Raw genomic sequence first — 16281 nt, forward strand, 5'->3', positions numbered from 1 at the left:
ACAAGATAGGAATGCAAGATAATACAAGATAGGAATGCAAGATAGGAAGATATAAGATAGGAATACAAGATAGGAATGCAAGATAGGAAGATATAAGATAGGAATACAAGATAATACAAGATAGGAATACAAGATAGGAAGATACAAGACAGGAATACAAAATAGGAAGATACAAGATAGGAATACAAGATAATACAAGATAGGAATACAAGATAGGAATGCAAGACACAAGATAGGAATACAAGATAGGAAGATACAAGACAGGAATACAAAATAGGAAGATACAAGATAGGAATACAAGATAATACAAGATAGGAATACAAGATAGGAAGGAGCGCAAGATATAAGATAGGAATGCAAGATAGGACACTACAAGATAGGAATACAACATACGAATATAAGATACAAGATAGAAATACATGATAGGAATAACATACAATTAGGAATAAGATACATTAAAACTACAATAGAGCAATTATCAATCAAGCACCTCTTCATTTGGTTACAGGTACCACTGATTACATATGTAGTGGTTGTTGTACAGCTCTTGGTCTTCTGAAGCCAACCATATTAGGGCAATTCCTATGTTAGGCCAAATGAAAGGTCAAAAAACATGCGCAAGATTTCAGGTTCTCCAGACCTCTTCAGCAGACTGGATTAGAGTGCTGAACCTCAGGCCCAGGGTCCCAATCCAGCCCGCCCAGGGTCCCAGTCCAGTCCTCCTATGGCCTCGATCCAGCACTCCAGGGTTCCCAGATGGCCATGCCCTCTTCCCTTGGCACCACCCCCTTTTTCTTCAACTACCGATCTCATTGGGAGTTTTTTCCCCATTCCAAAAGGTTGAAATGCCTCTCCGAAGGCTTCGTTACTGGCAGTGAGAGCTTTAAGCTACAATATGCTGGTATTTGGGTCCCCACCCATTTTGTCTTCAGCCCCGCCCACCCCTAGAAAGCACCCCCCTAGAGTTTCTCCGAAATGGAATTCAGCTCTCAGGCCAAAAGATGTTCAGCGCCCCTGGGCTAGCTAATAAACAAAGCAAAAGAGGGGGTGGGGAGAGAGCTGGGTGATGATTTATTTATTTATTTAGTCATTTCTATATCACCTTTCATAAAACATCTCAAGGCAGTGTTCAAAGAAGAACATATAAAGAAATAAACAAATCTGAAACATACAGCATTACAATCATAAAACAAAGCCTCAAAGTAATAAAACACAGCCATGATCCAGGGCACGTTAAAATCGAACACCAGCTGCTGGAGGCAAGAACCAGCAGAGGCCTGGTTACAGAAATGGGTTTTCAAGAGGCACCAAAAACGTCAACCATGTCGGCAGGCGGCTGAGTAAATTAAACTGCCACATGTAGCTCCACTGAGCATGTTTAGATGAACGTTTAGTTTGGCCCCGAGCTCCTTCTCTGGCCAACGGATGGGCCAGGTTGTTTTCCCTTTGGCTCGATTTATTCCTCGGAAGCCGGGCGTGCAGCCTCCCAATGCCCCCCCCCCCAGGTCCCCTGGCAGATGCCAGAAGATCTGGGCATTTTTCTTAGGGCCAAGCAGGGCCCTAACTTTTTGTGAACCCAGCCAGAGCATCTCCCAAAGACTTGCTCAGGATGAACCAAAGAGGACTCTCTTGTCAGTGAGCGTCCAGCAGGAAGCCAGAAACTCTAGTGTCCTTGTTTCACTCTGAGAAAGCTGAGAGGGCGAGATAAATGGCCATCTCGGCTGGAGGTCTCAGGTTGCTCGCATCACCCTCCCGAACTCACCCTCCCTTGTCAGGGTGTGAGAAGGTCATTTCCCCCCCAGCCCTAAAGCAAACATGCCCAATGTGCATTACAGGTGAAGGAGCACAACTAAGCTGTTGAGCAGATTGGGAAGGCAGTGCCATGCCGGCCACCCAGCCTGCACAGGGTCTAATCGTTTGGACAGCCTGCCGTAGGTCTTAATTGGCTCTCCAGAAGCCGGGGGAATGGAGGCAGGAGGGCCTCTTGCAGGGCAGGGTGATGTCGAAGTGCACGGCAAATAATACTGTTGGTTTCCTATTGCTTCATAAATCTTCCCTTTGCAGCAGCTAAGGAGATCGTGGGGTTCAGCTGTAGTCATCAGCTACTGGAGGTTCCTAAAGACATAGCTCCAGATGCAAAACATGACTGCTGCCCAAGGTTGTGGGGGGAGACCCTTATGAATTCTGAGGCCCACCTTCCCCAGCCTGGTGTCCTCCGGGTGTGTTGGACTACAATTCCCAGAATCCCCAGCCAGCTATTCTGGGAGTTGTAGTCCCACACATCTACAGGGCCCCAGGTTGGGGAAGGCTGTGTTAGGAAGTGGACAGAGTCAGCTAAAAGCATCTCAGGAACTGCTGTCTTAATATACAGCCTTGCAAACTGGGTGCTTCGAGCCAGGGGCTGCCTTTACACTAAAGAAAAAACCCACAGTCCTCCCATCAACCATGCAATTACGGAGAGGGGAAGTTTTAAATTTTCAAGCCAGGTTCCATAGAGATCAATGAAACTGCGCCATCTAGTGGCTGTTTTAATAGTGTAACAATCCAACTTCTTCATTAGTTCTGGATCTTTTTGAGATGGAATAACCAGGAAATACCTCTGGATGCGCCCTGCAGGTTGACAACATCACGAAAAGGGCCCGCAAACTTCCATGAGTGAGCAATCTCAATAGCAGGATAAAAGCTCCATGTGAAGAAGCCCAGGATATTGGCTAGAGTGGCCACTTATGATGAATCACCCCCTCCCCTAAAAAGGAGGACATGCATCACCCGAAAAGAAGACAAAAAGGACAGTGATTTGGATAACATCTTCACATGCTAATTTATATGTATAGATGCAAATTAAAAAATAATTCTTATAATTTAAATAGAAAGGCAGTCCATCTCACCACAGTGCGGAAGACTGTGACCAGGTGACCTGTGTGTCTGCATGTTTGGTCTGCTCTCCAGGTGCTAACTGGGGATGGGCAAGACTTCTTATGGTTCCTTGTCTTTAAGGCTTGGAGGGGACAGCCCTTCAAATAAAGGACACCTTCAAACACAGGACAGTCCTCTGGCCACCCTTCAAATAGAGGATGGCCCTTTGTAAAAGAGGACACATGGACACCCCCATTTCCAGCTGGTGCCGATCTGCATGGCTTAGCTTGGGAAAAAAGGAGGATAATGGGGGGACATGATAGAAGTGCACAAAATTATGCATGGGGTGGAGAACCTGGATAGACTTTTTTCTCCCTCTTTCAAAATACTAGAACCCAGCGGGGTCATCCCATGAAGCTGATTGGTGGGAGATTCAGGGCAGATAAAAGGAAGTCCTTCCTCACACAGCGCATAGTCAAACTATGGAATTTGCTACCACAGGACATAGTGATGGCCACCAACTTGGATGGCTTTAGAAACGGGTTGGACAAATTCCTGGAGAATTCAATCAATGGCTACAAGGTTTGAGGGCTAGGTGCTACCTCCAGTACCAGAGGCAGTGAGCCTATGTGCACCAGTTGCTGGGGAACATGGGCAGGAGGGTGCTGTTGCACTCATGCCCTGCTTGTGGGTTCCTGGTAGACAGCTGGTTGGCCACTGTGTGAACAGAATGCAGGACTAGATGGACCCTCGGTCTGAACCAGCAGGGCTCTTATGTTCTTACTGACATCAGGGGAACTAGGCCGACTGATGCTAGCTATGTGTTTCTCAAGAGGGGATGTCGTTCTCAGATCACTTACACCAAAGTGCCTATGCCTAGTTCAGCCTGAGCCGCTTTGGACTGCATCAGAAATAAAGGCTGAACATGTTGTGAACTGCCCAGAGAGAGCTTCGGCTATTGAGCGGTACAGAAATGAAATAAATAAATGAATACATTCCAGCCTGTTCATTCCAAAACAGTCTCCTGTGGGCTCCTTCCAGCCAGTTGAAGTGGTTTGTGTAAACAACTTCCACAACTGCAATCCTCTTACACATATTTACTTAGAAGTAAGTCCCACTGTGTTTAGTGAGGATTATTCCGGCTTAAGCATGCACGCTTACTGGGGAAAGTCCCACTCGGCTCCATGCAACTTACTTCCGAGCAGACCGTCCTAGAATTATGCTGTAAAATCCGTTTTTGCATTTCCCTTGCTTGAAAGTCTGCACTGAGTATATCTGACCTACCTTTCAGGGTTGTTGTAGGGATAATGTGGAGAGCTTTGAACACTTTCAAGTGCTATACAAATGGTATCCTTTTTTGAAATTATTATTATTATTGTTATTGTTATTGATTGCTGTTGCTACTACTTGGATGCGTATTTGATTTTAAAGCAGGCATCTTCTGATTTGTATACCACATTAAACAACACTCAGGACAAACTTGCTCCAAACTAAAAGGTCTTTCCTTTAATTTATCACATTCAGAGCCCACCTTCTTTCCAAGGAGCTGGGGCAGTATAGAGCATTTAATCTCTTATCCTCACAACAGCCTTGTGAGGTGGGCTAGGGCTAAAAGATAGTGACTAGTGGCCCAAGTTTAAGCTCGTAAACTTCGTGGTAGACCAGGGATTTGAGCCTGGCTGGTCTAACAGTGGAATCCTATGTTTATTTACTCAGAAGTAAGTCCCACTTATTCCCAAGTAAGTGAGTATACGAATCCAGTCTTAAGTTTAATGCTCTAACCACTATATCTCACTGTTCTTACATGTGATGTAATCGTACCAGTAATTATGCTTCCTTTGGAAAGAGAAAACGGCTTTTAAAAAGAAGTTTGGAATTTTTAAAGGGAAAGAAAAAAACTAAAATATTCAAGCAGATTCGTGTATTATCTCAAAAGTATGGACAATAATGTTATTTGATCGTGTCAGCCTCTTCACCTTTACTCCGAAGGGAGTCTGCAACCCTATGCTCACTTAATTGGGATGAAGCCCCACTGAGCTCAGGGGAGCTCACTTCTCAGCAAGAGAGGACCCAGCAGTAACGCTCAGGCTGCGATCTACCCACTTGCCTAGGAGGAAGCCCCATTGAACTCCATGGGCCTTATTCCCAAGTAGACATGTACAGCAGCCACCCCACCCCCCACCCCACAACCTGGGGTGTCAGAAGTGTCAGACCTCAAGCCCAATCATCCCCCGCCAGCCCGTTTTGCAGGCTGATGATGGGAGCTGCGGCCCAACACGCTGCTGGGGATGATGGGAGTTGCCGCCCAACACCCAGCAGGGAGTTCTGGGAGTGGTGGTCCAACATGCTGGGTGGGGATGCTGGGAGCTGCAGTCCAGCACATCTGGAGGGCGCCGGGTTGAGGGATGACACGGCGTTCGTGGACGGGGCCTCCGCCCAAGTTAAGCGCGCCGCGCAAAAGTGCAGCCATGATATCGTCATCAGTAGCGATATAATTAATTGATTGATTGTATCATCACATTTCTGCGAATGCGCTCCGAGCCAAAGAGGCAGGGGTGCGATGGTCGGACGGCCGGGCTTCTCCAGAGGAGAGGAGGCCCGCGAGGCGTTTCCCGGCGCCGAAGGCACCAATCCCCGGCGAGGGGGCCAGTCCAGACGCCCCCCCCCCCGGCCTTTATAACTGACCGTCCGGCCGCCGCGGGAGGCGAGTCGAGCGGGAGCCCGGCTTTCTCCTCCGGCGCGCACGGGCGCCCCCTGCCGAACGAGCCGCGCCCGCCCCTCCGCGCCGCGGCTCATGCAGGGAGCCGGGCAGCGCCTCCGCTCTCCCGGCCGCCCCGCGCAGCAGCTCCTGCCCGCCGCCGCCGCCGCCGCCGGCCCCAAGCAGCTGACCTCGTTCCTCATCCAAGACATTCTGCGCCATGGAGGCGCTGCCGGCGAGGCGAGCCGGCGAGCGGGCCGGGGCGCCCCGGGCTCCGCGCAGGAGCCGCGGCGAGGAGAGGGCTCTCCCCGGGAGGCAGCCCCGAGGGCCCTTCTTCCCCCCGCCGGAGGCGTCCAAGCTCCCGAGACGGGTGCAGCAGGTGAGGGCAGCCTCGCGACGGGAAGACGCGGGGGCGAGTGGTGAGGGCAGCCTTCCCCCGACCTGGTGCCCTCCAGACGTTTTGGACTCCCGCTCCCATCAGCCCCAGCCGGCACAGCCAACGGCCAGGAATGCTGGGAGCTGCAGGGCACCAGGCTGGGGAAGGCTGGGTTAGAGTATCAGGCGGAGGGTGGGGAGACCTGGGCTCAGGCCCCCTCGCCTGTTCTCAAAACTCGCTGGGCAAACTTGGGCCAGTCCCGATTTCTCAGCCAAGCCCACCCTGCAGGGCTGTTGCGGGCGGAGGGGAGTTAAAAATAGCTGTGAGTTGCCCTGATCTCCTTGGCAGAAAAGACAGATCATGGGGGGGGGGGGGGACTTGGCTTGGCTTGGCTTGGCTTGGCTTGGCTTGGCTTGACAAGACTTTCTGCTGGACAAAAACCCATGGTGGGTTTCATGTGCTAGTATGTGCTAGTACCTTGGAGCATGTTTAGACATGCAACAGACTGGTAGAGTCCTCCTGGAGTGGTGGAGTAGGCTGTACCACTTCCAATTGCTAGATGAGCCCAGTGAAGCCTGGTGGCTATGAATCCATTCTGGGCTTCAGCCAGAACCAGCCAGCATTCTAAAGGAGCTATCCAAGGTGCTGAACCCCATCCCCAAAATAGGCTCTGCACCTTGGATAACTCCTTTAGAGTTCTGGCTGGTTCTGACTGAAACCCAGAATGGAGATACAGTCCCACTGAAATCAGACCCATCAGCCTCCACTGATTCCTGTGGTCCAGACTGGGAGGAGGGGTGGAAGGCCTGTGGCTCAGTGATGGTGACCTGCCTAAGGTCACCTAATGACTCTCGAGAGCAGCCTTCCCCAATCTGGTGTTCTCCAGATGTTTTGTATTTCAACTCCCATCAGCCCCAGCCAGCTTGGGGAAAGTTCTGGGAGTTGTAGTCCAAAATATCTGGAGGGCATCTGGTGCCTTTCAGATGTGTCAGGCGACAACTACCACCATCCCCTTCAAAAGCTGTGATGGATAATAGTTTTCTTTTGAGGTTGTTCCCAGGGACAAAAAGTGGGCAGATGGGGGGGGGGGAGAGAAGCTTGGAAGTGGCAAAGAAGAGAGTTTGGGTGCAAAATGGAAATATTTGCAGCATAGTCTTGACACGAGATACTAAATGCACAGTCTGACTCTTCAAATGCTTACTCTTAAGTAAGCTGTACAAGGTAGAATGGGGTTTGCTCCTAAGAAAGTGCACATTGGATTGCAGCAGATGATGGTGTGTTAGGATCAGGGTGAAATTTTGATGGATGATGTTTGGCAGGTTTTTTGCCTTCCCCAAAGTGTGTGGCTGGATTCACTTCCTTGAGCCATCTTAAGATGTATCTGGTGACTTTGTTCTGCCTACAATGCAACTGTTGGTTTGTTTATATACATTTTTAGCCTGTCCTTCTTCCAAGGAGCTCACTGAAAATTATCATCAGGTCTTGTGCACTTAGAAATATTGATCACTGTTTTTATTGATGATTTGAACTGTTATTTTCTGTCTTTACCTAAGCTGGGTAGTTTGCTCGAAATAGACTCAGGACATCACTCTGTAAAATAATTTGTTGATTTTATTTGTTTGCATTTTTAAACACTCTAGCACGGTTTGTTTTTAGAGCTTATATTATCTGATATTGTATCCCACCCTTGCCCCCATTTGAGCTGAGGCTGGCATACACTGATTTGGGTTAACCCGTTTAATCCTCACAATAGCCCTGCAAGGTAGGCTGGACTGTGAGACAATGACTGGCTAAAGGTCATAGGGTTTGAACTCAGGTCTCCCCAGCTAAAGTCCAGCACCCTAATAGCTATGTGCACATACTGCACACATGTTTGTATGTGATTGCAAAATTGTGTGTGTAATATTCTCCGGATCTTCTATATTGTTTCCAAGCAGAAATGTTTGAGGAATTGTGTCTTTGCACATTCTGATGTGAGCTAGGTCTGCACCTCCTGAATGAATGTGTGGGTCAGAGAGGGGCCATAGCCCAGTGGCAGAACCCCTGCTTCGCATGCAGAGGGTCCCAGTCCAATCCCCGGCTTCTCCAAATAGGGCGAGGAAAGAATCTTGCCTGAAACCATGGACAGCCACCCCCAGCCAATGTCGACAATACTGGGCTAGATGGACCAAGGTTCTGATTCCGTATCAGGCAGCCTCCTATGTTCCTATGGAACACAATATCCTTCATATTCACACTGCTCTGCATTTCACAATGCAGCTCTCAGCTCCAAAGGACCAAAAGGTATAGTTTGGGATAAAACACATTTAGAAATGGGTAGCTAGAGATAAAAACATACATTGAGAAATGTGTGTTTTGTGAGAAACATACATATTTAAGAAATATGTACTTAAGGATACATTTTCATGCAATTTTTTTTAATTGCACATTAATGAAAAATGAAACTAACTTCTTTAATAAAGGACTCGCTGAATACACTCATACATAACATTTTAGTTTCTACAATGTGCTCTCACCTTCTTAGGAAACAGAGCAAATGGACACTTTGGCAAACAGCGAGTGGGCATGTATGAAACTGACATGGACCAGAAATTGACTGATCCATTCATCCTGTTTCCAAGAGCTGGATCCAGAACCATCGTTCTGCCAGTGGAAGGATGCTGATTGCAGAACGGGGCTTCCCCATCCTCTCCTAATCTCTGAAGCCCCCCCAAGCACCCTTCAGATCTGCTCCAGGGGTCCCCCATATTGGGAGGGGTGCAGGGGGGGTGCTGCAAAGTGAAGGGGAAGATGGGAAATTGCATTCCTTAAACGGAATCCTTCTGCTGCAGAATGATGGTTCTGAATTCAACTCGAAGCATTCCTCTTGATCAAAGATCCCCCACCCCTTTTTCATATTGCTAAAAGTACAGCAGCAACATTGTTCAGTTGTAACTTTCCCATTTTCTTCTTCCTAGATCCATCTGCAGAGACCTGCCTGTCCAGCTGTGCAAGCCCTCCCAAATCTTCACTGAGACCCCCGAAGCAGCAGAAGCGCTCGCGGGCCGCCTTCTCCCATACTCAGGTCATCGAACTCGAAAGGAAGTTTAGTCACCAGAAGTACCTGTCTGCCCCAGAGAGAGCCCACCTAGCCAAGAACCTGAAGCTAACTGAAACCCAAGTGAAAATCTGGTTCCAGAACCGAAGATATAAGACCAAAAGGAAGCAACTTGCCACAGAACTCGGAGGGCTGGATAAGAACCTTCCAGTCTTCAAAGAAAATGACTTCTCCAGGACTACCCTGGCCTTCTCTGTGTACCACAGCTATCAGTACAATCCATATTTATACTGCTTGAATGGCTGGAGTCCAGTCTTGTGGTAAGCGATGCTGAGAGTCACCTATTTTAATATGCTCATCATCCAACACTATGCAGCCACTGGCTTTGGTACAGTGGACTAAATAGCCAGCCAGACTTTGACAGAGATTTTTGACATCATTTTTCCTCCTCCACATTGGACCTTCAGGGGACTTGCATGGTGCTCTAGATCTAAACTATGGGTTCCACTGTGCAGAATGTGGGACTATCCAAATGCTGGGAATTTTTTAGTGCAAAATACAATAGCATGCAGCCCCGTACTGCTGTTGCAAGAGATCCGGACATCTTTCCTTAAAGCCAATGCTGCAACTCAATTCCCCTGTCATCCCTCAAGACACATTTGTGTGTCATGAACAAACTGGTACCCTGTCTTGAGAAAGACATTAAATAATGAAAGGCCAAAGTACCCATCCACAGAAGAAACAGCCTGGCTGCCAAGGAGAGATCCTAGCTCCATATTAAAGCACGTGCTTTGCATGCAGAAAGTCCCAGGTTCCATCCTTGACATCTCTAGCTAGAAGGATTAGGTAGCGCAGTCACCTTCTCAGAGCTGGGAGGACCCACCTTTAGTCCAAACATGCATTGAGGGTGCTGCTTCTTTTAAAAACACAAGCACACACACATTGGGGGGGCTGCTTCTTTTAAAAACACAAGCACACACACATTGGGGGGGCTGCTTCTTTTAAAAACACAAGCACACACACATTGGGGGGCTGCTTCTTTTAAAAATGCAAGCACACACACATTGGGGGGCTGCTTCTTTTAAAAACGCAAGCACACACACATTGGGGGGCTGCTTCTTTTAAAAATGCAAGCACACACACATTGGGTGCTTCTTTTAAAAACGCAAGCACACACACATTGGGGGGCTGCTTCTTTTAAAAACACAAGCACACACACATTGGGGGGGCTGCTTCTTTTAAAAACACAAGCACACACACCGTTGCAACCCATCTTAGGTCAGGCTGCAGCCCAGATGGGGGTTCTGACCCACCGTTGAAGACTAATGGGATAGCAGATGATGGGTTGGAAAAGATTCTGGAGAGTCTTCCAGTAGTGGGCAGGGCTAAAGGCAAAAGTGGCCGGGGTGAAATTATCAAAAATGCCACCATAGCTTAGTTTAAAGTTCTTACTGTCAGTAATTAAGCCATAGGAGAGGCTTTTAGAATGGGGGACAAACCGAGCAACACCCTCAAAGCAAATGCCAGCTTCAGTACATATGCAGAGAGAAAGTGCACCTCCAGCTGAAACCGCTCCAAATTTGAGTCAGGCAGGAGACCTGCTGTCTGAGAAACCAATGCTCTTACTGCTACTTTGATCAAGGGACCGCTGAACTGAGCTGTTGAACCATATTTGTATTCTTTGTTACACAAATGTTTCTTCAAGTTTGGCAGACTGATTCAAGGCTTCTTCTTTTTTAATTGATTAGTTGCCTGCCTTTTGTTTTATCTGATCAACCCATTTCGATGAATGTGCATACTGCTACAATCTCAACAGAAGTGCCTTATTATGCTGTTGGAAGAAGTGTGAGATAAGAATGTGATTGAATAAATGCTATTGTGTTTTGTTTGAAGGCACAGCAATCTTTAATATTTGGGGGTTTCATGTCTTGATAGAATTTCCAGGGGGTTGGTCTGTTGCAACAAAAGACAATGGAGAGCCTCATGGCACCTTATAGGCTAACAATTTATTCGGGCACAAGCTTTCAAGGACGCTGTTCATTTCATCACATGCACTTATTACAGTAATACACAAGTCCAGTACATCTGGACGGCATGAGATTGAATAAAGGTGGTGTACAGCAGGGGTCCCCAACCCCCGGGCCACGGACCGGTACTGGTCCGTGGCCTGTTAGGAACCGGGCTGTACAGCAGGAGATCAGTGGTGGGCGAGCATCCCTGTTGTTTGCAGTAATCGTCTACGTAAAGATTTACGTAGCCTATTACTTGAAGAACAGGGACGCAAATGGCGTCGGCTATGCCGGACGCCATTTGCGTCCGCATTCTGGGTGCAGTGGGTGGACAGCAGCAGACGGATCCAGACCAGCTGCCGCCAGGTAGGTTCCGTCCCAGGGGGATTCTGGGGGGTGGCGGGGGGTAGTAATAATAATAGAAATAAAGTACAGAATAAATGTAATGAGCTTACATTTAACCACCACCCCCAGTCCATGGAAAAATTGTCTTCCACGAAACCGGTCCCTGGTGCCAAAAAGCTTGGGGACCACTGGTGTACAGGATTGCAGTCTAAAATGACCAAGGGGTTAGAGCAGAGGTGGGCAGACTTCAGACTTGTCAAATCTACTTTGTTTGGATAGGTCCTTTAGAGTTCATACTGGTTCTGACTGAAACCCAGAGCAGATTCACTACCCCACTGACATCGGAACCGCCAGCCTCCATTGCCCCAAGATGCTCCAACCAGAGCCAGGTGCAAATGACCTACACTTAGAATGAAAGAAAGGGGTGCCTCTGAGCATACACTGAGCCTAGGAATTTGTTTTTAGTTCCAGAACTGAAGTGAGTGCACAGTCCTTTCACACACAAGTCCACTGCTGGTTCCTCTAAGCGTTCTTCATTTCAGCAGCGTAATTTAGGTAGAAAAAGACATTGTGTTGCTGCTGTTAAACAATTAGAAATGAGAAACTCTTGCCAATCTATTGTGAATCACCCAAAATTCTACCAGTAGATCCTAAACTGTCTTCTGCCCATCACTAGGTTAGAATTGAAAAAAGGGGGGAAGGGGGAGGGGAAAGAGTTTGTAATTGATTAAAAAAAATAGCTTGATTAAAATTTAATTGATTAAAAATAGATGAAGACAAAAGGGGGAGTTCTCTGTCATAATACTTCCAGGGCAGGGGGGACCCCCCAAAAAATTGGTTAGCAGTAGGTTCCAGGCAGGCAAAAGAGGGTACTATTTCATAACATGCGCAGTTAACTTCTCACAAGAAGAGGTGGAGATGGCACCTGGTGTCAATGGCTTTTTAATCAGGCTGCGAGACCTGCAACAAAATGTTGAAGTATCGGCATAAATAAAACTGCCAGTGCCATAATGCAGTGGTGCAGAACCTTGTTCAGCCTGAGCACCAAATTCCATCTTAGAGATGCTCTCAGGGGCTGCATTCCAGACGTGGGCGGGGCTGAAGGCAAAAGGGACTTGGCCAAAAAGTGAAAAATACCAGCAGGCTTTACCAGTAGGTTTAAGCTTGACGCTCTTAACAGCCAGTAACAGCCTCAGGAGAAGCATTTCCATCTTTTAGAATGGGGAAGGGAAAAACTGCACAAAAGCCGGAAAGCCACCAAATGAACGGGGATTGGAGGAAAGAAGTGAGCCCTTCTGGGGAATCTCAGAGGGTCAGATTTGGACCTCCAGAACCTCTTTCAGCTCAAGGGTCAAATGTGACCACTGGGCCTGAAGTTCTGCACCCTTGTTATAATCCTGTTTTACCAATCTATGGTGCAACCACACTTGGAATACTGTGTGCAGTTCTGGTCACTGCACCTGAAAAAGGATATTGTAGGGCTAGAAAAGGTGCAGAAAAGGGCAACTAAAATGATGAAGGGGCTGGAGCATCTCCCCTAGGAGGAAAGGTTACAACATTTGGGACCGTTTAGCTCAGAAAAAAGGCGAGTAAGGGGAGGCATGATAGAGGTGCACAAAATTATGCACGGTGCAGAGAATGTGCATAGGGAGACATTTTTCTCCCTCTCTCATAATGCTAGAACCCAATGGGATCATCTCATGAACCTGATGTGTTGGAGCTTCAGGACAGATAGAAGGAGGGACTTCTTCCCATAGCGCATAGTTAAACTATGGAATTCGCTACCGCAGGATGTAGTGATGGCCACCCATTTGGATGGCTTTAAAAGGGTGTTGGACAAATTCCTGGAGGAGAAGGCTATCAGTTGCTACTAGTCCTGATAGCTCTGTGCTACCTCCAGTGCCAGAGGCAGTATGCCGAAGTACACCAGGTTCTGGGGAGCATGAGCAGGAGGGTGCTGTTGCACTCATGTCCTGCTTGTGGGTTTCCAGTGGCCACTGTGTGAACAGAATGTTGGACAATGTGAACCATTGGTCTAATCCAGCACAGCTCTTCTTATGCTCATTCCTACTCCCTTGCAATGATCAGCCAGTATTCCATGGCCACTGAGCATGCTCAGACTTCATTGAGCAGTTGTGGGGGTCCTCCCCTTAGGGTTATTGCAGACCTTGGGCTTCCTCTTCACCTGCCAATGCCTCCCACCTGTGTGCGGATGGGTGCTGTTTTGGCTAAACCATGGCTACTCACCCCTGAATGTCAGCAATATTGAATCAGGATAACAATGGGATCTCTTTGCACATCATGTTCTCCAAGTGTACACCTAAAGCATAAGGTGCTGCAAATGTGAGAAACAAATGCATCATAGATCTCCCCTGATCAGGGAGCCAGGGTTCCACTTTTGAGCAGCATACACTAAAGCAGCAAGGAGGGAGAGGGCCTTCTCAGTGGTGGCCCTGCATCTGTGGAACAAGCTCCCTGATGAGGTTCGCCTGGTGCCAACATTATTATCTTTTCAGTGCCAGGTTAAGACCTACCTCTTTCCCCAGGCATCTGGCAGCACATGATGAGTTTTAATTGGTCCTGGATGTGTCTTTAGTTATGTTTGATAGTTCAATGTCATTTTTAATTATATGTTGTTTGTGTATATTGTTTGTGTTCTTTTATGTGCTTTTTTGGAAATGGCTTTTAAACTTTTTATATTGTATTTAATGTTTTAATTTTTGTAAACTGCCCAGAGAGCTTTGGCTATGGGGCGGTATAGAAATGCTAATAATAATAATAATAATAACAACAACAGCAGCAGCAGCAGCAGCAAGCCTGGACTTGCTGCTGTGTAAATGGCCCACAGAGGAGATGTGTATCAACAGCTGTATAAGCCATCATAGCTAAACAGAATCTACGGCTGGGTTCACATGTAATGCTAACCCACTATTGGTCGCATTGGGAAGTGACCCACAATGGGTTAGCGTATCCTGTGGGGGGGGGGGTTCCCATCCACAATTGGTAACTTACCCATCCCCATTACCCACCTTCTGCAGTGGGGGTAAGGGCCCCTGGGGTGGCTTACCATGCCATCTATCAGGTGATGCGTGGATAAATTCAGCTGCTCCATTGATAAATCCCGGTGCCCATAGAGACAGCCAACTAGAGCAATCTCTATGGTCACGGTCGCGAGTGGCCAGTGTGAACTGATTCCCACAGCTGCCATGGCTGGGATACACGGCCACAGCAGCAGGAGGACGACATGGGAATCATGCTGCGGGGATGGGTAAGGAAACCACGCTGCTCTGCGTGGTCCCATGGTTGTGTGAGGGGAGCGTGCATTGTGGTTTTCCTACCCCTCCCTGCAGCGTAGTTCTGCTACCCACCCTTCCCCCATGATTGTGTGAACAGGCCTTATGTGTTCAGAGGCAGTGGGTTCACACTACATGCTAATGCACAATCAGTGGTTGAGTGTGGGTTGTTGCTGAACCATGTGTTAGCATGTTGTCCAAACCCAGGACATTTTCTGCAGGGCGGCTTGTTAACCATGCAGTGTGGCTTATTTTTCTTGAACCAACCACCTTGAGAACCCATGGTTTGTTGCTGGGTTTTTCAGGGTGGTTAACACGCCACACTGCTTGGTTAACAAGCCACCCTGCGGAAAATGCCCTGCGTTCGGACAACACACTAACCCACGGTTCAACAAACAACTCACGGTTCAACAACAACCCACACTCAGCCACTGAGTGTGGGTTAGCATGATGTGTGAATGCAGCCGCTACATCACGGAGACCTAGATGCCTCGGACCAACAATCAGGGAGGGCCATCACTTTTCTGCTCTGCACAAAGACATTTGGCTGGCTGCCACTGGAAACAGAATACTGGGTTGAATGGGGCCTTTCATCTCATCCAGCAGGATACTTCTTATGATCTGTGCAATCAGTGCCATCTCCAGGTTTTTGAGGGCCCTTGGGCAAGAGCTGCAAGACACCCTCGACGACTCTACCTTCTCACCACCATGGTCCCCAGCTGCTGCTCCTCCTCTTTCTCCTCTTTGCTACCACTTGCTTGCTTGACAGGCAGAGAGCCAGGGAGCAACCAGGCGGTGGCATCTGCTGCTGCTCCTTCTCACCACCTCTGTTGCCTGGGCCAGAGCGAGAGGGAGGTGAACAAGCAGGTTGCAGTGGTGAAGAGGAGAAGCAACAACTCCAAGGGGCTTTGGTCATTGGGCCCCTGCTGGAGTGTGAGTCCTCCGCAGGTGCCCAGCCATGCCTGCCCTTGATGTCGGCCCGGTGTGCAATTGTCCGTCTGTGGAACTGTCCGCCCTGGCTTCATACTATGGCAACACACCTTGGAATACTCCCAACCGGCCATTTAGCACCACTGCGGCACATACTTGAAACAAGAGGCGTGTTTGGAGCCTGGCCCAGTGCGAAGAGCAGAGGAGGAGTCGCTTTGTGCAAACAAAGTCTAAGGAATAACAATTGCTTGTTCCTGAGCAATCCAGAATGTAGCGTATCCTATCTTCCGATAAGTTTTTTCCCAGCTCTTTTATCTTGGCGTTTAGAGCCAATATATTCTGGAAGATGCATCCCGCGCTCTTCGCCAGAGTTAAGAGCAGAAGGTCATCACTGACAACATTAGGACAATGTTTCAAAGCCAAGCCTGCTGCTTATCCACTTTCGAAAATGCGATCGTGCAAAATGGAGCCACAGGCTTCTTTCCAGCCTCTCTGCCTTTCACTGAACAAGAAGCTCTTTGAAAACATGAGGGGGAGTGATCAGATCAGCCTCTTACGGCATGAATTTAAAGGGCTGGAGCCTGGAGGGCTCCTTTCCACATAGTTCAGCGGAGGCTGGTGGCGCCGAGGACAGTGGGGCAGTGAATCCGCTCCACGGTTCAGTCGGAACTCTCAAGGAGCGCTCCAAGGTGCTCACAGGTCAGATTTATAGAAATCTGAACTAATCTGAATCCGTT

The 16281-nt window shown here is 48.3% G+C and overlaps 1 protein-coding gene across 1 annotated transcript; it reads left to right on the forward strand.

Moving 5' to 3' along the window:
- The first annotated feature begins 5557 nt into the window (after positions 1 to 5557).
- NKX3-1 (NK3 homeobox 1) lies at positions 5558 to 13929 on the forward strand. Its single transcript, XM_084803959.1, has 2 exons — positions 5558 to 5933; positions 8888 to 13929. The coding sequence occupies exons 1-2, from the start codon at positions 5651 to 5653 to the stop codon at positions 9289 to 9291; spliced, it is 687 nt and encodes a 228-aa protein (XP_084660085.1). The 5' UTR covers positions 5558 to 5650; the 3' UTR covers positions 9292 to 13929.
- The last annotated feature ends 2352 nt before the right edge of the window (positions 13930 to 16281 follow it).

This window comes from Heloderma suspectum, chromosome 6, assembly GCF_057233095.1.
Source record: "Heloderma suspectum isolate Gila_16-S chromosome 6, 16-S_ref, whole genome shotgun sequence".
Taxonomy (NCBI): Eukaryota; Metazoa; Chordata; class Lepidosauria; order Squamata; family Helodermatidae; genus Heloderma; species Heloderma suspectum.